The following is a 26234-nucleotide window of genomic DNA, read 5'->3' as shown; positions in this document are numbered from 1 at the left end:
CATTCTTTGCAACAAATTTCTTATGCCTCTGTCCCCGGCTGTTCACAGTTTTTTATTGACCTTCATGCTTCCTTCCTTTCCGCAGGTCATCTGAGCACCATGGGTGTCTGTGGAGTGATAGGAAGGAGACTTTTGGTACTAAGGTATCAATGACAGTGGAAAGTATGTGGTCCAAATGTCTGACCAGATCTCCATGCCGTGGCCACTTATTTGGTGGCCAGTTTCTTTTAGGATGTTCTGAAAGTTGGCTGGCTTCCTGAGTCTGTATGGTCAGACTATTCTCAGTAGGGAGAAAGAGCTGACGCTAGCCTGGATGAGTTGACTGTCTGACAAGGATTCCCAGTACCCAAATCCAGGCTAAAGATAAGGTCTAGAGTGTGACTGGCCAAATAGTTAGACTTGGAGACTCCCTGGGAAAAGCTCCGGGAGGAGAAGGTTGAGATGAAGCTCCATACCAGTTTCTCAGAGGAGCTGCTCAGGCATGCACTGAAATCAGGAAGCCTTGGGGACTCCAGCATCATGCCTGGAGAATATTTCTCTCAGTTCTGCCGTTAAATCACTGCTTTTTGGAGATCCCAGACATTGCTGGATTCACAGGCCACATGAATGGAGGGGAGGGATAGCTCAGTGGTTTGAGCATTGGCCTGCTAAACCCAGGGTTGTGAGTTCAATCCTTGAGGGGGCTATTTGGAGATTTAGTTGGGGATTGGTCCTGCTTTGAGCAGGGGGTTGGACTAGATGGTCTCCTGAGGTCCCTTCCAACCCTAATGATCTATGAATCTATAATGGACTCGGGGGACATTGTTCTCTCTCAAGGGATCCTCTCTTGCATGGAGGTGGGATGGGAATGACACAGCCACCCTGCCCCAGGCTTGTCTTTCTCAGTTGGTAGTGGACAGAGTAACCTGAGAGGACAGGGTGAGCCATTATGGGGGTTGTGATGTTAGCTAGCCAAGCTGCAGTGATGCACATCATGGGGAGGGAGCAGGGGTGGCTCTAGGAATTTCGCCGCCCCAAGCATGGCGGCACGCTGCGGGGGGCGCTCTGGCGGTCGCCAGTCCCGCGGCTCCGGTGGAGCATCCGCAGGCACGCCTGCAGGAGGTCCACCGGAGCTGCGGGACCAGCGGACCCTTCGCAGGCATGCCTGCGGGAGGTCCACCGGAGCTGCCTGCCACCCTCCCGGCGACAGGCAGAGCGCCCCCCGCGGCATGCCACCCCAAGCGCGCGCTTGGCGCGCTGGGATCTAGAGCCGGCCCTGGGAGGTAGGGTGTCAAAGAAACTCACAAATTACAGCTGGCTCTGCACCATCTCCTGTTTTCCCCAGACTCCCTCTAGTGTTCACAGATAGGTAGTGCATCATTCTGTCTCTGTCCAATTAGTATTTGACGTAACAAAATATTAACTTTCGTAGTGCCTCCAGGAGCCACTTATGGGACTAAACACAAGATCATGGTATTTAAATTCTTGGATGGTGGAAATACCCCAAGGAAGCTGTATCTTTGGTTTATTTTATCTTTCTAAAGCAAAATTAACTCCCCTAACCTAGGGCTGGTCTACACTGGGGGCGGGGTTCAACCTAAGATACGCAACTTCAGCTACGCTATTTGCATAGTTAGTTCGACTTACCTGGCCGTCCTCATGGCGGCGAGTCGACTGCCGCGGCGCCCCCATTGACTGTGCTTACTCCTCCTGCCGAGGTGGAGTACGGGCATCGATTAGCGGATCGATTTATCCAGGCAAGACGCGATAAATCGATCCCCGATACATCGAACACTACCTGGCGATCCAGCGGGCAGTATAGACGTACCCTAAGAAACATAAGTACAAAGCACAGAGCAATTCAGGTTTCTTCCCGTTCCTGCAGAATGCACAACCCTACTGTGAACCTCAGGCCATTCCCTTTACCCATCACCTGCCATCCTCCTGTTAGCAGAAAAGCTCGTTCTATTTGAATTCACTCGTTCTTCTATACGGCCCATCTTCCTCAGCCTTTTGCCGGAGCAGTCACACGCTCTGTCTGTTCTGTAGCATCCCAGCCTGTCACCACAGATATGGCAGTGACATTCCAAATGCTGCACGATGCTGCAGCGGGACGGATTTGAACTCAGACCCTTTACTCCACCCTGTGCCTTCCACTTCTGCTCTGTCCTGTTTCTCTCTCTCTCGAGATCTCTGCTGCAGAGCCAGCCAGCTCGCTGTCTTGCTGAGGGGGTTCTCTGAGCGGCCGCTTCTGAAGCTCAACCCTTGTGCCTCCTTCAAACGTTTCTGCCAGAGCAGCCGCGCTGTGCCCGCGCTTGTTGTTTGTTTTTAAGAGATCGGGTAGCGCTTGGGCCTGATTCTCCTTTGCCTGGCGCAAAGCCGAAAAAAGGGGGTGGGTCTTGTTCACGCGAAGAACAGTTTATCCCACGTTGGCGGGGCAAAGGGGCCTCAAAGTGGGCGCAAATGGCAGTTGCCATTTAAGGTCCCTTTACGTGGCACAGGCGGTAGACAGGACCTCGGTGTAGCCGAGCGTTCAGGCCGGTGGGTGCCAAGGGGGTACAGTGCCAGCCACTCTTCACTGGTGGAAATGATGACCCAGAGGGGCCGGAGAGCAGGCCCCTTGTCTAACATGCTATAAAATGACGTGGTTGATCTAATTTATACTCTTCCCCCTGCCCGCACCCCTCTTTTCCTTTCCTTCTCTGACACGTTCACTCTCCCCTTCCTGCCCGCTCTGCTTTCCCTGCCTTTTTCTCTCTCTCCTCTCCGTCTCCTTTGTTCCCCCTCTCTCCTTTACTCCGCTTCTCTTTCTCGCGCTCCCTCGCCTCACCCTCTCTTCCACAGGGGCAATGCCACCCAGAGCCTCGGATTCTAATTAGCCCATGTTGAAGCCATTACGCCAGCCCGGGTACAGCGCACTGCAAGGACGCCATCGGCTTCGCTGCTTTGGGGAGCGCACGGAGCGGCCGAGGATGCCTGGGAAGGAACCGAGGACTCCTGTCTCTACATAAGCAGTGGCCCAAAGAGAGACATGTTGGGACAGAGCCCTTTAGGCTGGTACAAAGCTCCCCGCGCTGAGACGAGCATCGCTAACCATGGCAACCGCTTGGAGGCTTCTGACGTGGACTCTCATCTTCACCACAGCTGCGTGCGACTCTCCCGGCTGCAAATTCCACTCACAAGGTAGGGATTTCCCACGTGGGCGGGGAAGAGGGGCTGGAATTGTGTGCCGAGGGGGGTAGAATCCCTAATGCTGGCTGTAAGGTGGGAAAACCCTGTGAGCTAGGCCTGCTGTGCTAGTCCAGGGATTCTCAACCCCTGGGGTTACTCAGAGATCTTCCAGGGGGCCCATCAACTCATCTAGAGATCTGCCTCGGTTTACAACAGGCACTAAAAGGCACTAGCCAAGTCAGTACAGACTAAAATCCCATCCAGACAATGACTTGTTTATACTGCTCTGTGTATGAAATGTAAGGACAATATTTATGTTCCAATCCATTTATTTTATAACGATTGGGTAAAAACGAGCGAGTCAGCAATGCCTCAGTAATAGCCCGCTGTGACACTTCTATTTTTAGGTCCGATTTTGTAAGCAAGTAGATTTGAAGTGAGGTGAAACGTGGGGGGTACACAAGACAAATCAGACAGTTATCTGGAAAGCTTGAGAGCCACTGTGCTAGGGACCCACCCCTAAAGTAGGGGAACCCCTAGAGCTGGCTCTGTTACACCTGTGGCCTAGTCATAGACCCCTGTCTGCCTGTGAAAAAGAGAGATGCTTTTCTTGTGGGATTTAATGCCCCTTGATTTTAGGCAGTGCTTAGCTAGCAAACCGATAAGGGTTGTATCAAGCCCCAGGATGACAGCTAGGGAGCGCAAAGGTAGCTGCCTGTTAGCAAGAGGAATGAGGGAGCTCGCATTGCACTCCAGTGGAGTGGAGCCTCCAGTAGGAGTAAGAGCTTTATCACGAAGAGCCTTATGAAAAGGGAGAGGCGTGTGTATGTGCATATTGACACGTGTGTGTTTGCAGGCATTTCTCTGTGTGTGCATGTCTGTATATGTCTGTATTAGCATATGAATGGACATGTATAGGTCTGTGTCTGTGCAGATGGCTGCAGTTGCGTGGGTGATTTTATGGGCTTGAGTGTGCTTGCGTGTGGGTGGGCGGGGTGTCCGTCTGTGTACTTTTGGGAACATGTGCATGTCATCTGGCGGTGAATGTATGAGTGCATCTATGAGTTAGCGTGTGGTACTGCAGGCCGGTTGTGTCTGTCGGTCTGTATGCAGCGTGCACGGGTTTAGGTGAATGTGTGCAGGGGTTGGATTCTGCCCAGGGAATTGTGTGCACTCCGGGTGATGGGGCTAGCTGCAGCCGGGCTAAATTCAATGCTGTATTCAGGCCCCTTGCACACACGCCTAATGCCATCAGGCTGTGGTCTGCTTGTTACATAGAGTTCTAACGAAGAAAGGACAAAGCCACGAAACTATTCTGGGGTCTGAGTACAGTCTGAGTGCCACATCTGTGCTCCAAATCCGTGGGACGGCCTCCTCCAGCTGCAGCCCGCGCAGGGGTGAACCAAGAGGTGACTGAAAGCAGAACCACCACCGACGCTGTGCAGTTCATAGTTTTATAAAGGCAGAAAAGAAATTTAAGCGGAAACAAACACGGTTCCAGGTGCTTTTAGCCAAAGGCTCTGGCAATTCCTCTTCTGAATGTTCTGGGCTTCCTGCATCAGTGAGTTCACACCTCACTCCAGCTGCATTACCTTATTCGCTGCACTAAATAAACTCCAATGAAAACTTAACTACCCCACACAGTTCTGCCAAAGCACCTCAGTCCTCACCTGGAACAACACCTGCTGCCAAGCCTTGACCCCCGACTCAGTTCTGTCAATGCATCTCAGTCCAAATCTACAGTACCCCCTGCTGCTCCAGTCCTGGGGTCCGGTGCAGTTCATTCAGCGCACCCAGGGCCGGCCCACGACATTTGAGCACTTGAGGCGAGGAGCTCAAATGACACCCCCATGCCCCCTTGCTTGGGCCAAAACTTTGAAAGGTCTCAATTCTGCCTTCTTCCTGCTCTACTTCTCTCATGGTGCTGCTCTGCTACCTACCCCAATAAAGGAGAACTAACAACTTAAAATGCCTTACTTAAAATTTTTGAACAACACTTAACTTTCAAACACCTGAACAGCAAATGTAACACTGGCATTTTTATCTGTTTGAATAATCAAAGTGGTGCTTTCCCTGCCTTCTTGATTGCAAAGACGTGAACTGCTTCCTGAAGGTCCATAGTCTGGGCCAGCTCATGCTCTGTTGAGATGGTTGCAAGGCTGACCAGCCTCTCCTGTGTCATTGTGGAGCGTAGATGTGTTTTTATTAACTTCAACTTGGAGAAGCTGCGTTCTCCACTGGCAGCTGTTACAGGAAGTGTTAGAAGTATGTGCAGAGCAACAAAAGCATTTGGAAAGAGGGTGGTCATCTTATTGGTGCACATATATTCCAGAACAGCCTTTGGAGTTGATCCTGCTGAAATGTGTCTTGAAAGGGCTTTCAGTTCATCACCTAAATCACTCGCATCAATATCGCGCATGTCATCATGTGTCAACACTGTCTCTAGTGCCCTGCATTGCTGGTGTGGGTCTTCTTCAGGTATAGTGAGGAGTTTGGGAATATCATACAACATCCCAAATGTACTGCGGTGTTCCTTGAGCTGCATGAAACGTTCTTCAACTGACTGTATTGCACTATCTAGCACCTGGTTAAAGAATTCAACTTTGAATTGCTCTTTGGGGTCTCTTATGGGATTATCTCGTGCCTCGTAATCCAAATGTCGTCTTCCTCGGTGACTCTTGTATTCCTGAACGGGTGGGAAACCAGCTTCAGTGTGAAGTTCCTCTGCCAACTTCTGTGCACTCTTCAGAACGTTTTGAAATCCCTCATCTGAGTGGTAAGACTGTAGGTCTGACTTTGCTTTGTCCAGTTGTCCCATTGCTCCAGATATCAAGGTCACCGCCTTGGAGTCTCTTGCTTACAACATCTATTTCAAACAGTAGGTCAGGCCACAACACTAAGCCACACAGAAATTGGAAGTTCTGTATGTTTCTGGTGATTCCATTTCCCTCTGCCACTGTTCTCCCACAAACTGTTCCTGTCAGAGCATTATCCCCCACAATGGCAACTATGGCGTCATCTATCTGCCCATTTGTCAGGAGAGACTTTGGTACCTTGTAAGAAGGAAACACGGATAGTGACCTGGCTGGAGGCTCAAGCTGAAGAAGAGGCTGCAGCACCCGGAGAGAAAGAGAGGCCCCGGAGAGACAGCAAGAGTGAGAGTGGCAGCAGGGCAGGCGGCAAGCTGCCGAAGGGGGCCTCCGGCCTGGAAAGAGCTAACCCCCAGAGCAGCCAGGCAGAGGCGCCCCCTGCAATGAGTGGATCCCCTGACACTCCCCACGTGGCAGATGTGGAAACTGAGGCACAGAGCAATTAAAAACCAACATTTGCAGAAGCACCCACTGGTTTTGGCCTGTGTGAGGTGCCCAAGGCAGCTCGGTTAGTTAGCATCCGAGTAGGATTAGAACTCAGGACTTCTTAGCTCAAGGGGGGGTGTTTTTCTAAAAGATGTGCTCGAGTTTAAGCAGGAATGATTTCTGAGCAGTTCTCTGGCCAGTGTTACACACCGGATCAGACTAGATGATCAGATTGGCCCCTTCTGGCCTTGGAATCCATAATATCCCTGTGCTCCAGTCACTAGAGCACACAGCCTTTCATTATAGGTGGGGCCCACGTGTAAAGGCATTTAGCCTGCACTCTCAATTGTGGAACATTATTCTGGTAGGATTTTGCTGTGCTAGGCATGGTGCCAGAGCAGTAATCTGATAAGATCCTGGTTTAGAGCAATCCAAGCTGCTGCCCGTATGGTGAGGAAGGGAAAATTCATGGGATAGACGTCCACCAATTTATGGTACCACGGACAGTTCCTGTCACTTCTGCAAACTAGAGAGCTGTTCAGATGCAATCCAGCCCATCAGTGGAGGTGTAGCTCAATGTCTGTCAAAGGGAGCCAGACTATGATGGGAATAGGCCCTATCTTACTCCTGTGTTTGTAACCCCTGTGACTGCTACTGGAATACTGTGTGCAGTTCTGGTGTCCACGATTCAAAAAGGATGTCGATGAACTGGGAAGGGTTCAGAGAAGAGCCACGAAAATGATTAAAGCCCTGCAAAACATGCCTTATCGTGATAAACTCGAGGAACTCAATCTATTTAGCTTCTCAAGCAGAAGGTTAAGGGGTAACTTGTTCCCAGTCTCTGAGTACCTACACGCAATGAACGTTCTAGCAGAGAAAGGTATAACAAGATCTGATGGCTAGAAGTTGAAGCTAGACACATTCAGGATTAGATCATTTATAGACAGACTGGAGAGGAGTGAGGTGAGAGGCAAGGAGGCCAGGATCGGGGACTGCAGTAGTCAGGGTGTGAGGTGGTGAAAGCCGTTCTGTGGGAGTGTGGAGGAATGGATGCCCTAGAGACAGAAATGGCAGGATTTAGTGGCAGTGTTGGCGTGAGCAGAGGAAAATAGAAAGCAGTGGGAGATGAGTTGAGAGAGATCACATGCACAGATGAACACGAAGAGTCAACACAACTTTTGTAAAGGGAAATCATGCCTCACCAGTCTATTAGAATTCTTAGATAGAGTCAACAAGCATGTGCGCAAGGGTGATCCAGTGGATATGATGTACTTGGACTTTCAGAAAGCCTTTGGCAAAGTCCCACGCCAAAGCCTCTTAAGCAAAGTAACCAGTCATGGGATAAGAGGGAAGGATCTCTCATGGATCAATAACTGGCTAAAAGATAAGAAAGAAAGGGGTAGGAACAAATGGTCAGTTTTCACAACTGAGAGAAATAAATAGTGCTCTCCCTCCGGGATCTGTACTGGGACCAGTGCTTTTCACCATATTCATAAATGATTTGGAAAAGGAGGTGAACAGTGAGGTGGCAAAATGTACAATGATACAGAACTACTTAAGACAGTTAAGTCCAAAGCGGATTGCAAAGAATTACAAAGGGATCTCACTAAACTGGGTGATGGGACAACAAATTCGCAGATGAAATTCAATGTTGACAAATGCAAAGTGATGTGCATTGGAAAATATAATCCCCACTGCACGTACAAAATGATGGGGTCTAAATTGGCTGTTATCACTCAAGAAAGAGATCTTGGAGTGAACGTGGCTAGATCTGTGAAACTATCTGCTCGGTGTGCAGCGGCAGTCAAAAAAGCTAACGGAATGTTAGAGACCGTTAGGGAAAGGATAGATAATAAGACAGAAAATATCATAATGCCACTATTTAAATCCATGGTACGCCTGCACCTTGAGTATTGTGTCTAGCTCTGGTTGGCCCATCTCAAAAAAGGTCTATTATAATTGGAAAAGAGGCAAAGAGGGGCAACAAAAATGATTAAGGGTATGGAACCACTTCCATATGAGGAGAGATTAAAAAGACTGGGCCAGTTCAGATTAGAAAAGAGGCGACTAAGGGGGATAAGAGAGAGGTCTATAAAGTCATGACTGATGTGGAGAAAGTGAATAAGGAAGTGTTATTTACCCCTTCACATAACACAAGAATATGGGGTCACCCAATGAAATTAATAGGCAGCTGGTTTAAAATAAACCAAAGGAAGTATTTCTTCACACAGCACACAGTCAACCTGTGGAACTCCTTGCCAGGGGATGTTGTGAAGGCTAAAAATATAACTGGGTTCAAAAAAGAACTAGATAAGTTCCTGGCAGATTGGTCCATCAATGGCTATTAGCCAAGATGGGCAGGGACACAGCCCCATGCTCTGGGTGGCCCTAAACCTCTGGCTGCCGGATGCTGGGCCTGGATGACAGGGGATGGATCACTTGATAATTACTGTTTTGTTCGTTCCCTCTGAAGCACCTGGCACCAGCCACTGTCAGAAGACTGGATACTGGGCTGGATGGGCCATTGCTCTGACCCAGTGCTGCCGTTCTGTGTAGCCGAGCTGCCTCAAGGCAGGGGGTCCCAAAGCAGCCTGAGCTTTGGGGGCCGGAGGGCATTGTTCTCACCCATCCAGTATGACGTGTGTGAATGGGCTGCTGCCGGTGGTAACAAGGCCAGGGAAGCCCTGGCTTCCTTTAATCCCATAATCCCAGGCGACCATGCGGCGGTACGAGGTGCAAGAACTGAGACAAGGTCCTGGGCTGTCTGGAACGAAGGGCGCCACTTGGCAGGGAGCTCCTTCCTGCCTGTCACGCTCCCTCTCTTCCCCTCCTGGGGCCGCCTCTTTCTGGTCCCCCTTCACCTCCTTCCGTCTCCTCCTTGCTGTCTCCCTTCCTCCCCAATGCTCCCACTCTGTGTCTGCTGCTTCCACTGTCTGTCTCTGTCCCCCTCCTGGCACCCCCTCACGCTCCCTGGCAGATGCATTTCCCCTCTCTAGGGTGGAGGGGAGATCTGAGCGTGTTCCTGCCCTCCAGCCTGAACGGCCCAGCAGGTTCTGTTCCCCCAGGTCTCTCTAGTAATGCGGTCACTGCTGGAGAGCTTGCGGGAAACAGCAGGGGCCTTATCACCTGTGCAAACCCCTTTGGTCCAGATGGGCACAATACTACATGTGTCACGCCAAGGTCTATTAATACAGCATGAGTAGCTGCAAGGAGAGAGAACAGGACTGGATTTTCGGGAAGGAACGGGGCTGGCTAAGGGCCAGAGAGGCATGTTCTCCTGCAATGCTGGGCAATGGAAGAGGAGGGGCCCTGTAATGCCAATGGGTGGGGGAGCCTCCGTAGTCCCCCAGGATAGGAGGGAACAGGGGAGCCCCTGTAATGCAGCAAGGCAGAGCCGGATGGGGAGCCCCAGCAGTGAAGCAGGCCGGGGGAGCAGGGGAGCCCCTGTCATGGAGCGGAGCAGGGGGAACGGGGGAGCCCCTGTAATGGAGCGAGGCAGGGGGAGTGGGGGAGCCCCTTTAATGGAGCAGGGTAGGGGGAGCCCCCGTAATACTCTAGGGAAGGGAGAAGCACAGGAGCAGGGCCCAGGGGCAGATTATCTAGAGTTGCTAAACCATTTTCCCACAGAAGTGCAGCCTGTGAATTGACAACACCCCTCTAAGCTCGACCACCAGCCAGCCGCTCGCTATTATGCAGGGCTAGATTCCAACCGGTGGCCTACAGCTGAGAGGCTCTGTGGCCGATTCCCAGCCCCCAGCATTCTCAGCCCTCGTTCACGGGGAGCTTTCGGATGGGATTGCCTTGCCGGGGGTGAGCTTGCGGCACGTCGGACCAGCCCAGGAAATCAGCTCTCTCCCAGGAACTGGGGGGCAGGTGGAGATCCCTCTCCTGACACCTACCAGTTCCACCTCTGTCGCTGCTTGAATCTCAGGGTATAAGAGTAACTTTGCCCCTCTTCCAGCTGGGGATCTCAAAGCACTTCCCACACATTAATAAATCCTCATAGCCCCTATCAGGCAGGCTGTCGTTTTTATCCCCACTTTACAGGCTGATAGATAGAACCTCTCTGTGTCTGTCTGTCTGTCTTTGGTACACTAGATTGTAGCTGTTTGGGGCAGGGGCTGCAAGGTACAGCAATGCTGTTGTCCCTATTTTATTCATAGGAAACTGAGGCACAGTGAGGCTAAGTGACTTGCCCATGGTCACACAGGGAGTCTGTGTCGAACCAGGGACTTGAAGCTGGATCTCTCACAGCCTAAGCTAATGCTTTAGCCACTGGACAATGCACCTTTCTGTTCTGTGATTAGCGGCACACAAGTCGGTGGCAGAGAGCCCAGCTCCTGGCTCCCAGCCCGCTGCTCTCACCACTCCTAGCCAGGCTCCCTTCTGCCCATGTGGCAGGCTGGAGAGACCAGAAAGAAAAACAAAATGTTTCCGGTAGCAGCAAGTTTCTCCAGGCTGCCAGTCATTCCTTAGGTGGAAATAGCTTTTCCTGTTTGCCCGGCTGCATCGCACAAGATGTGGTCTGGTGCGGGGGAAGCCGAGGCAGAAGGAGGGAAAATAAAACCATCGCTTCTGGTTGGTCAGGCCAAGGAATAGGTGCCAGAGGGGTTTATGGTTTGGAAGGTCCGGACGTGACCCCTAGAGCCCGCCAGTAGGAAGGATTGTTCCATTAGCAGTAGCCCAAGAAACCGCTCTGTCAAGATCCCACGCTGGAAAATGCATTCGAAGGAGAGTAAACGTTCCAGAGCTGGGCATGTGGTGACAGCGTGATTTGGAGTCCAGATTTACAGTGGCTTTGAAGATGGGCATTGTGGAGCTAGGCAAAATGCAGCCACCTCAGGGCAGCCTGGCTTCTCCCCGGTGGCTTAGAAAACAACAAGGAAAAGGATGCAAACCGTACAGCGAGTCCCTTGGACAAAATGGGCAGGTGAGTCCGATAGGGTAGAACTTCTCCTGATCCTTGCCATGAATAGCTCATGCTTCAGGGCATAAATCTGCCTCTAGCTACTGGGGGTTAGGAGGACGTGCCCTGCAGGTAGATTACAACGTGACTGGATACTGGGCTCGCTAGAGCACAGGTCTGAACCACTCTGGCAATTCGAGAAGTTTCTCTAGAGCAGTGTTTTCCAAACTGTGGGTCATACTGCCGAGGGGACTGGGGTGGGGGATCATGAAACATGAAAGAGCATCAGGAGGTCATGAGATGTGCATGCTGCATTGCGAGGGGCAGCTGCTTGCCCCACCCTAACTGCCTGGCTGTGCCATGCTTGGGTTGGCACCGCAAGGTGGCGGCAGCCAGCAGGGATGGGACTTGTAGCCACCGCTGTGCCAACCCCTTGAGCAGGAGAGGGGAGCCGACCCAAGCCAAGCCCAAGGGGGTCAGAAGACAACCTGGCCCAGCTAGGGTGATTCGTTGGATGGGAATAAGGGGAAACCGTGTGAAAAATCCAGGACAATATTTCATTTTAAGGGACATTTTAGGGAAACCCCATTTCCTTTAGCACAGCAATGGATTTGTCACTCAAATGTACATTTCTACTGCCCTCAAGTACATCATGCAATTATCATACGCTTCACTTTCATCTTTAGAATGGAATCAGTCATGATCAGTTATTTCAATACATCTCACAATAAGGGACTGGTGGTTCACCTAGACGCAACCCGAACCCAGCATGCGTAGTCTGGTCCCACGGAGTCCCGGTTGGGTTGCGGGGCTCTGTCTCAGACCCTGGTTAACACAGGTGAGCCCAGAGGGGGTCGTGGCATGAAAAAGTTTGGGAACCGCAGCACTAAAAGTTACATGGAGCCAGTCTTTTTGATGGAGAAAGATGTCGTGTTCCCCTACAAGTGCAGTCAGACGTCTAGGACTGGGACCTTGTTAGATCACATATGCTAAGTGGTGGTGGACTGTTTTCAGAGACTGACGCATCAGAGGAGGAGGTGATAGAAGAAGTTGATAAGTTAAAGTGCAACAAGTGGCTGACATGGCAGAAGTGCCTAGTGGGGAGGGTACTGGCCAGGGTAGGTTCTATTCTTGATTGTGCCACTAGCCTGTTGTGTGATCTTGAACTCCGGTTTCCCTCCCCCGTGTCTCTCTTATTTTGATTGTAAGATTTTCAAGGCAGGGACTCTGAGCAGGGTTTTGAACCATGCCTATCACAACAGGGTCCTGATCTCTCTTGGTGCTTCATCATATAAATGATGATGATAATAATAATTAATAACAGTGAGCCATCAGGACCAGATGGTACATCCCAAAGTTCTGAAGGAACCTCAGACTGCTGAGCTGAGTTGTTAACGAAAAAGCACAATCACTTATCAAAATCGATGGCTCTGCTGAACGACTAACACAGTGGCTCTCAGCTTCTGTCCCCCTTTCAGGGGTCTGATTTGCCTTGTGTACCCCCAAGTTCCAGCTCACTTACAAACGACTGGCTTCCAAAATCAGGCATAAAACTACATAAGTGTCCCAGCACGCTATTACTGAACAAAATTGCTGACTTTCACATTTTTACCGTACAATTATAAAATAAACCAATTGGAATATAAATATTGTACTTACATTTCACCATATAGTAGATAGAGCAGTATAAGCAAGTTATTGTCTGTATGAAATTTTAGTTTGTACTGACTTCGCTAGTGCTTTTTAAGTAGCCTGTTGTAAAATAAGGCAAATATCTGGATGAGTGGTCTTCCAGGGGGTGCATCCTCTGCCTGCCCCCAGGGGTATGTGTACCTCTGGTTGAGAACCACTGGACTAGAAGGTAGTTATTGTCCTATCTGTCCTTTAAAAATTGATCATGGAAATTGCAGAGTAGCACCCTTGTCTTCAGTACCAGGTTGTAGACAGTCAATGATTGTTTGGTCAAAGAGTACGTTTCCTTCCCTCTTCTCAACATAATGCTCTGGGTTTATAATTTCATTTGCTAAACCATTAGTCCACCCTCTGTGCTTTAGTGCACAGCTGTGAGACCTTCCCTCTAGGCCAGTAATTCTCAGCCTTTACTGTTCTGGGACCATCTTTCCCATCCCAGGACCCCTGTTCCATCTAGTGGGGAACCCTGGCCCATGCAGCAATATGGGAAAGGCAGCAGGGTGATCATGATCCCTTGACATCTGTTTGCAAGCCCAGAGCCCAAGGAAGTGAACCCCTGATTTAAGAATTTCAGAAATAAATAGCTGGAATTTGCCAAAAGAGAATGTGGCTCTCTCCAAGTGCTGCACACTCAACTGCCCCTTTGAGTTAATCCTAGAAGATAGATGGGAGAAGCCCTCTATGGTCATCCAGTCCATCCCCTGGCCAGAGCATAGGAGGTTCCTCACAGCGGGCCTTTGTTCAGTCGAGTTTAAATAACGCAGACAATCAGGCTTCCATCCTTGCCCTGGGGAGACCGGTCTGCAGGCTAATACACTGAACTGTAAGGAATATTGGCCCAGTTTCCTTTGCTTGGTTTTAGCCTCTTGTTCCTAAGGTGTGTTGCTCCCCCTCTGGTATTTACACTTTTCAGGAGTGTCTTCCAGCCTCCAACTGTCTGGATTAGCTCTGCCTAGTTAGTACTTCTTGTGCCGATCAATCCTCTCAGTCTGCCTTCAGCTTTCCAGCTTACTTGGCTCCCATTCCTGTGGTGTCTGAATACCTGGCAATTTGTAACGTATTTATCCTCACAGTGCCCCTCTGATGTAGGGAATTGTCCCCATTTTAGAGATGAGAAACCGAGGCACGGAGAGACTAAGTGACTTGTACACGCTAGTGCTGACTTCAGTATAACTTAAGTCACTCGGGTGTGGAAAAGCCACCCCCCGAGCGACATAAGTTACTCCGACTTAAGCGCTGGTGTGGACCACACAACGTCGGCAGGAGACGCTCTCCCGCTGACAGAGCTACTGATGCTTGGGGAGGTGGAGTCATGATGCCGACGGGAGAGAGCTCACCCGCCAGCATGCAGCGTCTGCACTGGCAGCAGCTACATCGGGGCAGCTGCACCTGTGCAGCGATTCTAGTGTTGAGGAGTCCTAAGTAACTTGCCCAAGGTCTCACAGGAGTCTGTGGCAAAGCAGGGGATCCAGGTATCCTGCATCTCAGGCTTGTGCCCTAACCACTCAACCATCCTTCCTGCCTCCACTGGGCCATCCTTGCTATTGAGCTGTGCAGCGCTGGGTGCAGTGCTTCAGCTGCAATCTTACCAGAGCTCTATAGAGAAGGATGGTCCTCTCCCTGATTTTGACATGCCCCTGCAGCCGAGAATTGCATTGGCTTTTAATGGGTCACCGGGTCTCCTGGCCTCCCCGTCTCTCCAGAACGTGACTGTCACTGTGTTTGCTTTGTCCTCCAGAGGAGTTCCTCTCCAGCCTCGATCACTATGAAATCGCTTTCCCCATCCAAGTGGACCAAAACGGGGACTTCCTCACCTTCGACATGAGAAGCCAGCTGAAGCGGCGCTCCCGGCGCAGCCTGGGCTCGCTGTCCTACGAGGCCGCTGAGCGGCGGGTCTTCTACAAGGTCTCCGCCCACCACACCCAGTTCCTCCTCAACCTGACCCTGCACTCCAACCTGCTGGCCGAGCACTTCACGGTGGAGTACTGGAAGCGGGACGGGGTGGACTGGCAGCACGACTTCCACGAGGACTGCCACTACGCGGGCCACTTGCAAGATCAGTACCTGAACTCCAAAGTCGCCATCAGCAACTGCAACGGACTGGTGAGCTTCCAAAGGGATCGTAGGACAGGTCCTCCCGGTTTGCCCAGCCAAGGGCGGTATCAATAATTAGGGTTGCCCATAAAACGGAGCAGATTGCAGCTTCCCTGATCTTCGTTACAGAGGTGCAACCTACTAAGGTGACTGGTCCCAGCATTCAGTGCTCTGTTGTGATGTGCATGGCCAAGCGGGCAGAGCTGAGATGGGACATTGCATGCTGGGATCCATCGTCTCCATTGGCCGTAACTCTCTCTCTCAAAGCTGAGGGTGACCAAAAGCTAGTCGAAGGCCCATGGAAGCCAGTCAGTTTCCATTGACGTCAATTGGCCTGGGATAGGGAGACCTATAGACCCCACTTTGATTACTTTAGCTGCCAGCCCTGTGCTCCTTTGCCTCTTTCCGACAAACAAACGCTGCGTTCTGCATGCACTAGTGAGCAGTGAATTCCAGGAGGGGGCAGGACTCTGAGACAAGCCCTCAGAAAGTAAGTTGCTGATCCAGACCCGTGTAGTTAATAAATTGTCCTTAGAGATTGGCACCCAGTTGTGTTTAAACTGCTGGGGGGAAAAGGAATTGCCTAGTGGTGCCAGACGGCTGGATTGCAAACCTTGCATCGCTCTGCCCTGACAATGCCTTCATGAGAGACGGGGCAGTGCTGTCACATTGTGCTGTTAACCCTACCAGGCGGGGATGCAGTGTGTCGTCTGAGCGGAGTCACGGAGAGGGTATATTGTGTGTATGCTGTGAGACTGTCCAGTATCCCTAGTGCCTTCTGCTGGACGAGGGCTGAGTCTCACTGGTCACATTAGCATCTACCTTGTTACCTTCTGCTTTCCTTCGATGGCGGGTGTGGTATCGCTGGGGCTTCCCCATACACGGGGCTTGGTGCTGCTTCCAGAGAATAGCTTGCCAGAGAGAGGGATGGAACACACATACTCCGCAGTGGGGTAAACACACATAGGAATTGATTTGGTAGGCCAGATCCTCCTTTATGCCAAGGCCCCTTGGGCAGTATAAGGGCATTAACCAGGGCATGAATTTACACCGCCTTTAATGCAGCTTTACGTTGCCATTGAAAAGGCCCCAATGTAATGAGAATCTGGCTCGTTATGTCAAGGATCCTCTTACCATGTTTCCACCCCAGCCCTGGCACCAGGGTTGCAGCCTGGATCCTTTCCCCCTCCCCAGATTGCTGTGTCGGAGCGGGCTCTCCATGCGTCTGAGGGTAAGCGCTCCAGAGATGTCCTAGTGGATTTACTGGGACTCAGAGGGTGAGCTGGTGGGTGCATTGGGCACTGCTGGCTCATAAGGGATCTGGTATCAATGCCTTTCCCACAGTGGCCCACACGTCCCAGGACACCTGGTGGCCAGACAGTGCTTTGACCAAGCCCAGAACGTCCCAGGGGAATGGACGGGGGCTGGAGAGATCCCGATGACAGACGAACACCCAGCCCCTCCTTGGGAGGGTGCAACAGGGCAGGAAATTATCCCTCTGCAAGCCCAGACATCTCCCCATTACCTGAGTGAAGTCCCGCTGTCCTGGGGAGCTTATGGACATCATTGTGGGGGATGGGGGAAGGGAGTCCAGCTGCTTTGGTGGGGGGAGTCTGGCAACATCCAAGCTGCACCCAGCCAGGTCACAGGGCGACCTTCTGGGGAGCTGACCCCATCAGGCACCGAACCCCCCCATTACCCCCTCACTCGGCCATCGTGCTTCCCCCCCGGGCCCTCAGAGTGCAGGCAGCTAGGGCTGCTTGGGACAGCAAACAGGATCCTAGGTGCAGGGCCGGCTCCAGGCACCAGCGAAGGAAGCAGGAGCTTGGGGCGGCCAATACAAAGGGGCGGCACTACATCCGCTACTGGGGCGGCACGTCCGAGTCTTCAGCGGGAATTCGGCGGCGGGTCCCTCAGTCTCTCTCTTCCTCTTAGAGCTGCCGCCGAAGTGCGGCCGAAGAGGAAGAGAGGGAGTGAAGGACCCGCCGCCGAAGAATGGAGCAGCGCGATTGAGCTGCCGCCGATCGGCTTTTTTTTTTTCCCGCCACTTGGGGCAGCAGAAAACCTGGAGCCAGCCCGGCCTAGATGGCAAAAGCGTCTCCCATTCCCACTCTGCTTTCTCTCCTCACTGAACAGAACTGTCCAACTGTCACTCCCAACTGCCCCAGCACCCTCAACTGCCAGGGCACCCTCAGACCCCAGCATTCCACCCGGCAGCCCCCCAGTCACCCGTCACCACCCCGACACCCTCACACCCCAGCACCCCCAACTGCCAGGGCACCCTCAGACCCCAGCATTCCACCCGGCAGCCCCTTAGTCACCCGTCACCACCCCCACACCCTCACACCCCAGCACCCCCAACTGCCAGGGCACCCTCAGACCCCAGCAGACCCCCAGTCACCCGTCACCACCCCCACACCTTCACACCCCAGCACCCCCGACTGTCAGGGCACCCTCAGACCCCAGCGTTCCACCCGGCAGCCCCCCAGTCACCTGTCACCACCCCGACAACCTCACACCCCAGCACCCCAACTTCCAGGGCACCCTCAGACCCCGGCAGACCCCCAGTCCCCCCTCACCACCCCGACACCTTCACACCCCAGCACCCCCAACTGCCAGGGCACCCTCAGACCCCGGCAGACCCCCAGTCACCCGACACCACCCCCACACCGTCACACCCCAGCACCCCCAACTGCCAGGGCACCCTCAGACCCCAGCTTCCACCCGGCAGCCCCCCAGCCACCCGTCATCACCCCCACACCCCAGCACCCCCGACTGCCAGGGCACCCTCAGACCCCGGCAGCCCCCCCGTCACCCGTCACCACCCCCACACCTTCACACCCCAGCACCCACAACTGCCAGGGCAACCTCAGATCCCAGCATTCCACCAGGCAGCCCCCCAGTCACCCATCACCACCCCAGCACCCCCAACTGCCAGGGCACCTCAGACCCCATCATTCCTCCCGGCAGCCCCCCAGTCACCCGTCACCACCCCAACACCCTCACACCCCAGCACCCCCGACTGCCAGGGCACCCTCAGACCCCAGCATTCCACCCGGCAGCCCCCCAGCCACCCGTCACCACCCCAACACCTTCACACCCCAGCAACCCCTACTGCCAGGGCACCCTCAGACCCCAGCATTCCACCCGGCAGCCCCCCCCCCAGTCACTCATCACCACCCCGACACCCTCAGACCTCAGCCACCCCCAACTGCCAGGGCACCTCAGACCCCAGCATTCCACCCAGCAGACCCCCAGTCACCTGTCACCACCCCCACACCTTCACACCCCAGCACCCCGACTGTCAGGGCACCTCAGACCCCAGCATTCCACCGGCAGCCCCCAGTCACCTGTCACCACCCGACACCTTCACACCCCAGCACCCCCAACTGCTAGGGCACCTCATACCCCAACATTCCAGCAGCCCCCAGTCACTCATCACCACCCCGACACCTTCACACCCCAGCACCCCCAACTTCCAGGGCACCCTCAGACCCCAGCATTCCACCTGGCAGACCCCAGTCACCTGTCACCACCCCGACACCTTCACACCCCAGCACCCCCAACTGCTAGGGCACCCTCATACCCCAACATTCCAGCAGCCCCCCAGTCACTCGTCACCACCCCGACACCTTCACACCCCAGCACCCCCAACTTCCAGGGCACCCTCAGACCCCAGCATTCCACCTGGCAGCCCCCCAGTCACCCATCACCACCCCGATACCCTCACACCCCAGCACCCCCAACTGCCAGGGCACCCTCAGACCCCAGCATTCCACCCGGCAGCCCGGGCCGAGTCACCTGTCACCACCCCGACACCTTGAGACCTCAGCCACCCCCAACTGCCAGGGCACCCCCAGATCCCAGCATTCCACCCAGCACCCCCCCCCCCCAGCCACCACCAATTGCCAGGACACCTCAGGCCCCAACATTTCACTCAGCAGCCACCCATACAACCCCAAACCTCTTCCCCTTCCATCTCTCTCTCTCTCTGTTTTCCTCTCTCTCACCTGCTACCTCTGTCTCCAGTAAAATACAGATGGAAAAGACCTATTAGTTCATCCAGACCCTGTCCCAGGGGCCAGTGCAAGATTGTTCCTTATGGCCGACATGCCCCATGCCAGGTACATGTCCTCTGACTTCCTGCACCCATTCACACGGAGCAAAGTTGAGAGGAGATGTAAAGTGGCCTGTACATTAGATGTTGCTAAGCTGGTGCCAGTTGGCGTACGTTGTACATGAAGGAGGTAGAAGCTGGATGGGTGTTGCAGGAAAAGCAACTGACATGAGGAGAGAGGCTGAGAAGGGGTAACATAAATCAGGCCATCCCTTGTTCTCTGAATTTCCTGCTATTCCTCCCTGGTGCACCCACCGCTGCCTCAGCATGTAAGTTACACCAGCTCACACCCACTCAGTGATGTATAACTCTCACCTTATGTCCCACTGATAATTACATAGATACACGTTGACTCATATTGCTAGCTACCTGTGCATACACACACACACACTCTCTCTACCCTGATATCTAAACCCTTACTGAGACATCTACACCGCACTCACAATCATCTGAACACACATGCAGATCTGAACACATCTATCTCCCGTATCCATCGCTACCCACAAATGCGCACACATCCCGGGACCGAGAGCTGCCTCATGCAATGTGCTCTTTGCTACACTTCATTTTGAACAGAATAAAAGTCACCGAGACTTAAGTTGTCGGAAGCGAAGGGCAGAATGGTCAGGATTCCAAAACATGCACAGGCTGTTAGCTGCCAGCAAGGCAAGGCCGCCAACAAGCCTGCAACGAAAAACAGCTGGAGGCGGCAGAAAGCAGGCCCAGCAGCTCTCTCTGCCTGGGCCCTAAAGGGGAACTGAAAACCTTGCATTACACAAAGCAATATTTCAATCCACTGGCTGCTTGGGTTCCCCGAGACCCAGGTGCATGGGAGCACCACAGAGAACCTCAGCTCAGAGGGAAAGAGTTGAAAATCACACTTTCCTTCCCTCACCTCCCATGACCTGAGTTCACAAGACATCATTCCTCCTGCTGCTGCTAGGCACAAGGAGCAGTGCAGTCTGGTAGTTAGGAAAGTTGGCTTGCAAATCAGTATGCCTGCGTTCAACTCCCTCCTCTGCTGTTGAATGGCTGTGGGCCTTGGGTAAGTCACTTTGCTTCCCTGTGCCTCAATTTCTCCATCTGCAAAAAAGGGGCTAATGCTACTTACCCTCCTTTTTGAAGCGCTTTGGGGGAGACAGGCTAGGTATTAACGTTAATATTCACGGGGAGGCACAGCCCGTGGAATTCTGAGCTTTTGACAGAGTTTAAAAACGTTCCAGTTCCTCCTTAACGCTAATTATTAACGGGTTTGATAAAGGATTTGATTTAACTGGTACATGATTCCTATTATGAGTTGTATTGCAGTAGGGGCTACAGGCCTCCAATCCAAATCAGGACCCCCATTGTGCTAGGAGCTGTACAAACCCGGGGTAAAAAACAGCACCCATTGCTGCCTCTGCCAAAAAGAACCCCATGGTTTATAATCTTGCAGTAGCGATCGGGACTGAGAAAACCCTATGAGCCAACATTGTATCCCTGTAGACAAATACATACCATAGATTGTAAGGTGTTTGGGGCAGGGACTGTCTTTTTGTTCGGTGTTTGCATGGCACCTAGAAGAGTGGAGTCCCGCTCCATGACTGGATCTATTAAGTGCTACTGCAATACAAATAATAATAGTGATTAATAAATACTCTAGTGATTGGAGCTGTGTAAACACTTCAGACACACAGACAGCCTGTGGGGGCCCTCCTTTGCGGTCAGTTCTATCTGACCATCAAGGACTATGGAATTCATTATTGTGCAACCATCTGGTTTTCTTTCTGAATCTTGAATTGTTCAGGCCTTTACCTTTGGAATGAGCAATACTTGGGATCAAATCCTGCTCTCGCAGTGGTGTGAATCAGAGTCATTCTACTGACTTCACGGGAATTAACTCTTGGTTTTACACCAAGGGACGTAAGAGTAGAACTTGGGCCTTTTTATCTGTTGATGTTGGAGGCGGGGTTAATTTCCTGATTGCAACATTTTTACTTAAGACTGGGGGGCGGGAAAATGACCTTGGAAGTCAACATAATTCACTACCCATCCAAGTTAGACCCAAGATCTCTGCTCTGGTGAATATCCCCCACCTCTGGCATTATCTGATTATCACTACTGGCCCCTATGTCTAGACTGAGCCTGTCTGTCTTTCTCATTTTTATGAGGCAGCCCATCCCCCTAGTATTTGAACCCCTTAGAAACTTAGCCCCCCAACTCCAAACTTCCCTGTATTTGGGGGGAAGTTTGGATCCAGAGCCTAATCTAGACGTGGACTTTGTGGCTTGGATCCCTCTCGAGTCAAAACTCGTAAGAAGGACAAATCAAGGCCCAGTCCTCCAAACACAGGTGTGCTTCACTTTACTCATGAAGCTTATATAATAATCCCGAGCTCTGACACCGCACTTTGCATCTGCAGATCTCAAAGCACTTCACAAAGGAGGCAAGTGGCGTTAGCAATATGCCGTGTAAGCGTTTGCCGGCTCGGCGCTCAAACCCTCCCAAGCCTGGCTGCCAGCGAACGGGATAGACTATTCAGAGCCCATCCCTGCTCTGCAGGTGACTTGAGCAAAGCGCAGACAGGATGTCCGGCTCATCTCCCCCACAAACCGCAGCTACATCTCGAAGGACTCCGTTCCGCCCCCTTTCAGCAGCCAGATGTTATGTCAGCAACCCAAGCCACTCAGCCTGGCCCATTGCACAGCTGCTTTTGGACCCCAGAAAGGTCAGAGCTTCACACACGCACAGGCAGGAGAGGCGGTGGCATCCCCTGCACACTAGAAACTCTGCAGTGGTCCCAGAGATGATGTCCTGGGCAGATCAGTAGGGTCCTTTTCTACCAGCACACGATTTCCAGGCAGTTCCGTGCTCTCCCTTCCCGCTGTTCCACCATAAGCCGGCGGTGACCTCCTTCCCCCTGTCCCACAAAGCCAGCAGCCAGCTGGCTTCGCAGGCCGACGGTCGGCTTTCTGTTGGAATCCTCGCCAGGCTAACCTCACACTACCTCGCTTGTGTATGAAAAGGTGGAGCCGGGCCAAGAGCAACAGAGCTTGGTGCAGAAGGAAATCCCCCAGCACTCGGTGGAGATGGGGACTTCGCGGCGTGCACACTGCCCTGATTCAGCTTTCATAGCGGGGAGAGGGGGGAAGGAGGAGACAGAGAGAGCCCTATTAAGGAGGCAGCATAGACCCCCGAAGAATGCTCACCCCAACTTTCCCACCGATCATTCTTTCACTTACATAGCACCTTCCATGCAAGGATCTCAGTAGGGTGACCAGATGTCCCGATTTTATAGGGACAGTCCCGATTTTGGGGGCTTTTTCTTGTATAGGCTCCTATTACCCCCACCCCATCCCGATTTTTTACACTTACTGTCTGGTCACCCTAATCTCAGGGGGCTTTATCGATTTCCAGTCTCACCCCACAGAGCAAGAAGCTTGGGGCCAGAGAGGTGATGTGACTTGCCAGAGAACAAGCAGTAGGAGAGCTTGGAAGGAAACCCAAAGGTTACTGTTCCCAGGGCTGTGCTTTAATTATGAGCCCCGAGAGGAAGCATGGCCCAGTGGTTAGGGGATTAGCTGGGGAGACTCGGATTCAGTTCACTGCTCCACCCCTGATTTCCTGCGTGACTTTGGAGAAGTCGCTTGGGGTTAGTCTACCTGCACAATTACTCTGCGGCAAGCTGGGCTGTGAATCTCCCACAGACGGACTGTCCTGCCAGTTCTTTAATGCCCTTTGATCTATGCCTGTTTCCAAAAGGCTCATCAAAGCGCATTCATGAGCTGTTAATGCGCACCAGGGGATCCACATGGACAGCTGGTCCGCGGCAGGCTACTGCAGGGCAGATTCACCCCCCAACTTGCTGGGAGCTCCTGGTTTGTGTAGACAAAGCCCTAAGTCCCATTCTCCCTCCATTCGCCGATTGTGAAGTGGGGTTAGCGGCACTTGGTACCTTACCGGGGTAGGGCGAGGATAAATACATTCACAGTTGTGAGGTGCTCATGTGCGGGATAATGGCGACCATATAAGCACTTGAGAGAGAGGCTTCCCCCAGGCCATGCAGAGCTGAGCTGATCATAGAATTTAGGCTGGCAAAAATCCTTGTAGGTCACCTCGACCATTCGTCTGGCCTAACGAGCCGGGCAGGCTCTAGGGAAAAGTATTTGCAGGCATCCTGCTGGTTCTGAATTGCATTTCGAGTGGTCCCCCACCCTCGCTTGACTGCTTTTCACGAGGGCAGAGCTTTGCTTGCACACCTGTTTGCAGAAAGCGAATTGTGCAGCCACCGCTGAGATATGGTCAATCAAGGACGGGGGAGGGGAATCAGAAGTGGAGGTTGGTCCGGGACCAGAAGCAATGCTCTTCCGTTGACCTAAATGTTCAGTGTAGACCAAGCCTTAGCTGGCCAATCACCTAGTGTGAAGGATGAAACATAATGAGGAGCCTGTGTGGCCCAGTGGGTAGACACCACCCCCAGCCTGGGGCTTTTGAGAGCTGGGTTCTGTTCCCATCTCTGCTGCTGGATTGCTGGGTGACTTTAGGCTAGATTTTCAAAGGTATTTAGGTGCCTAAAGAGGCAAACAAGTGCCTAGTGAGATTTTCAGAAACATCTAGGTCTAGTCATCGAAATACCTTTAAAGGGTTTCCCTCCTCTGTGAAGTACTTTGAGCTTTATGGATGAAAAGGACCATATGGGAACTAGGTATTACTTTGGCTAATACTGAATATATGAATGCTCCCAGAAAACAGTCATAGTTCCACAATCAACCCTGGACTACGCTCGCAAGCAAGGCTAAGTTGGTTTAAGCTCTGTGTGAAGGTTCAGTTCTGTTCCTATTTCATCCACAGCAGCTGATGCCTGTGACCCTCTTTGTCCCCTGGGGGTGGAGTTTTGCGATGGGAGACAGCGCCCTGCTTCCCTCCTCACTGCCCCCTCCCTCTCTCCTTTTACAGCACGGCGTGATCGTTGCCGACGAGGAAGAGTATTTCATTGAGCCTCTCAGCCTGGGAGCCAACGTGAGCACAGGGAGTGAAGGCGAGGGAAGCCCCCATGTTGTGTACAAGCGATCGTCCCTCCAGCACTCGCACATGGACGCGGCCTGCGGCGTTTTAGGTATCGATGTCGACAGACAAACCCTCAAATCCTCCCCAATGCTGTGATATTCATTTCCACGTGTGCTAGATAATCCCACTGATAGAGCCAGATTTCTCTCCCATCCATGAGAACCTGGCGTTGCCGAGCTTGTTTCAGAGAGGCCAGGAATGCTGAGGCTATCGCACTGTACCTCTGTCCTCTTCTAATGCTTAGGCCACATATAAAAGATCACGAGTCAGCTACTGCCTGTAAACTAATGGGATTGGTTCTTTAGCTCAAAGAGATTTTAGATCCCGAGGTCGTGAGTTCAATCCAGGCAGATGACTCAACTAGGGACATTGTTCCAAGTGCCCGTACAGGGACTAACCCTGTACACATGCCATAGTCACCACACAGGGATGAAGAGTCCCTTTGGTGTCAGCAGGGATTACATGAAGCTATGATAGTTATAGGCAGGGCTGGCAGCACCTGGCTGTTGTTAAGGTTCCCTGACACTTTCCATTATAAGACCCAGTTTCCAGTTGCTTGTAACTTTACATTTCAGCCCACGCAGTTCAGCCGTTTCCGAGATTGGGTGCAGTGAAAAATGTGTTGCTTTGCTAACGTTAAAAAATCCTGGTGACCTTTTTCTTTGAGAAGCGTTAGCAACCCCATGCTTTGTAGCAAGGACTCGAAGTTTGGCAGGCGGGTGGCCTTTGCGTCAGGGATGTGGCTTTTGCTGCCCCCATGAAAATCCACCCAAATTTGGCCAAGTTATAAGCTTTTAAAAAATTCCAGTTTGCACATGCTCGGTGGAGACTTTCTAGAGCTTTGGTGTTAAATTCCCTGAAGATTCTGTCCACACTGAACAGGACTTGCTGGGCCAGGTCTTGGTTCAGGCGTTGGAACTGAGAGCTGGGAGCCAGCCTCAACTGTGGTCTCAATGCCCTCCTCTCCCCGCCCCCGCTGAGCCCAGGCACAGGGGAAAAGGAAGCCACCTGACTCAAATTCAGAAGGGGACAAGAGCCGGAGTGGGGGCTGGGGTATTAGATTGGGACAAGGAGCTTGGAGGTGTTTGGGGGCAGACTGAGACCGTAGGATGGGAGGGTTGGAGAGAGGGAAACTGAGGCTGGGTGTTTGGGTGGGGGAGACTGGGAGCCAGTGGGTGCAGGAGAGATTGAGACTGGATGAATAGCATGCAGTGAATAAGGCCTAGAGGGACCCACACTGAACAATGAGGAGAAAAGAAAACATGGACTCGTTGCTCGTTAATGGAGCACCGTCCATCCCATGCACTGAGCAAGGCAGGGGTGCTGTGGAAAATTAGCATGTGCTCATGTAATTAAAGGGTGCACATGCACAAGGGGATAATGATGAATAACGTTCTGAAAATGTGTGTGTGTGAGAGAGAGAGAGAGACCAGAATATATACAGTTAGGGTTAAAGGAAGAAATCCCTCCTCATCGCACACCCTCCCCTCACAGTCTGAGAATGAGCCTCTGAACTGGTGAGCATGAGTGTCTGTGTGACCCCGATACCCCCAAACCATAGACCTGGATCCAGACTTTGCATCTTAGGTGCCATCTTGAGCATGTCCTGTGCGTGCGGGTATCTGTGTGTGCCGGTGAGTGTTTGTGGGCCTCTCCGTTCTGGGTGGGTGGGTGAGCGTTGTTACGTTGGGGTGAGCACAGCTGAGGTGTCTATGCACGGTGTGAGGGGGGACTGTAGATTGGGTGATTCTTTGTGTGGGGTTAGGTACACGGTGGGTGTGTCTTTATAGTACCATGAGTTTTGGTGCCTGTGGGGGGAAGGGTATCTGGGGGGGGGAGGTTCTGTTGGGGAGGGGGAGCAAGGAGGGAGGTTCTGTGGGGGGAGGGGACCTGGGAGGGAGGTGCATTGTGTGAGTATCTCTATGTTGGGGGT

At 52.4% G+C, this 26234-nt stretch overlaps 1 protein-coding gene across 2 annotated transcripts in view; it reads left to right on the top strand.

The window, feature by feature from the left end:
- Window positions 1-26234, top strand: part of ADAMTS10 (ADAM metallopeptidase with thrombospondin type 1 motif 10) — a 132592-nt gene that overhangs the window by 44600 nt on the left and 61758 nt on the right. Inside the window, exons 3-5 of one of the 2 annotated variants that reach the window (XM_039515612.1) lie at window positions 2824-3162; window positions 14783-15147; window positions 24191-24350. In XM_039515612.1, the coding sequence (XP_039371546.1) occupies window positions 3075-3162; window positions 14783-15147; window positions 24191-24350 (613 nt within the window). In that variant the 5' untranslated portion in view covers window positions 2824-3074. Of the gene's footprint in view, window positions 1-2823; window positions 3163-14782; window positions 15148-20164; window positions 20301-21656; window positions 21963-24190; window positions 24351-26234 lie in introns of those variants that run through there. The other variant, XM_039515613.1, reaches the window with a different exon arrangement.

The sequence above is a fragment of the Mauremys reevesii genome, linkage group 26 (assembly GCF_016161935.1).
Source record: "Mauremys reevesii isolate NIE-2019 linkage group 26, ASM1616193v1, whole genome shotgun sequence".
In the NCBI taxonomy this organism is placed as follows: Eukaryota; Metazoa; Chordata; order Testudines; family Geoemydidae; genus Mauremys; species Mauremys reevesii.
Note: the sequence above shows the minus strand (reverse complement) of the source record. Positions and strands in the feature narration are given on the sequence as shown.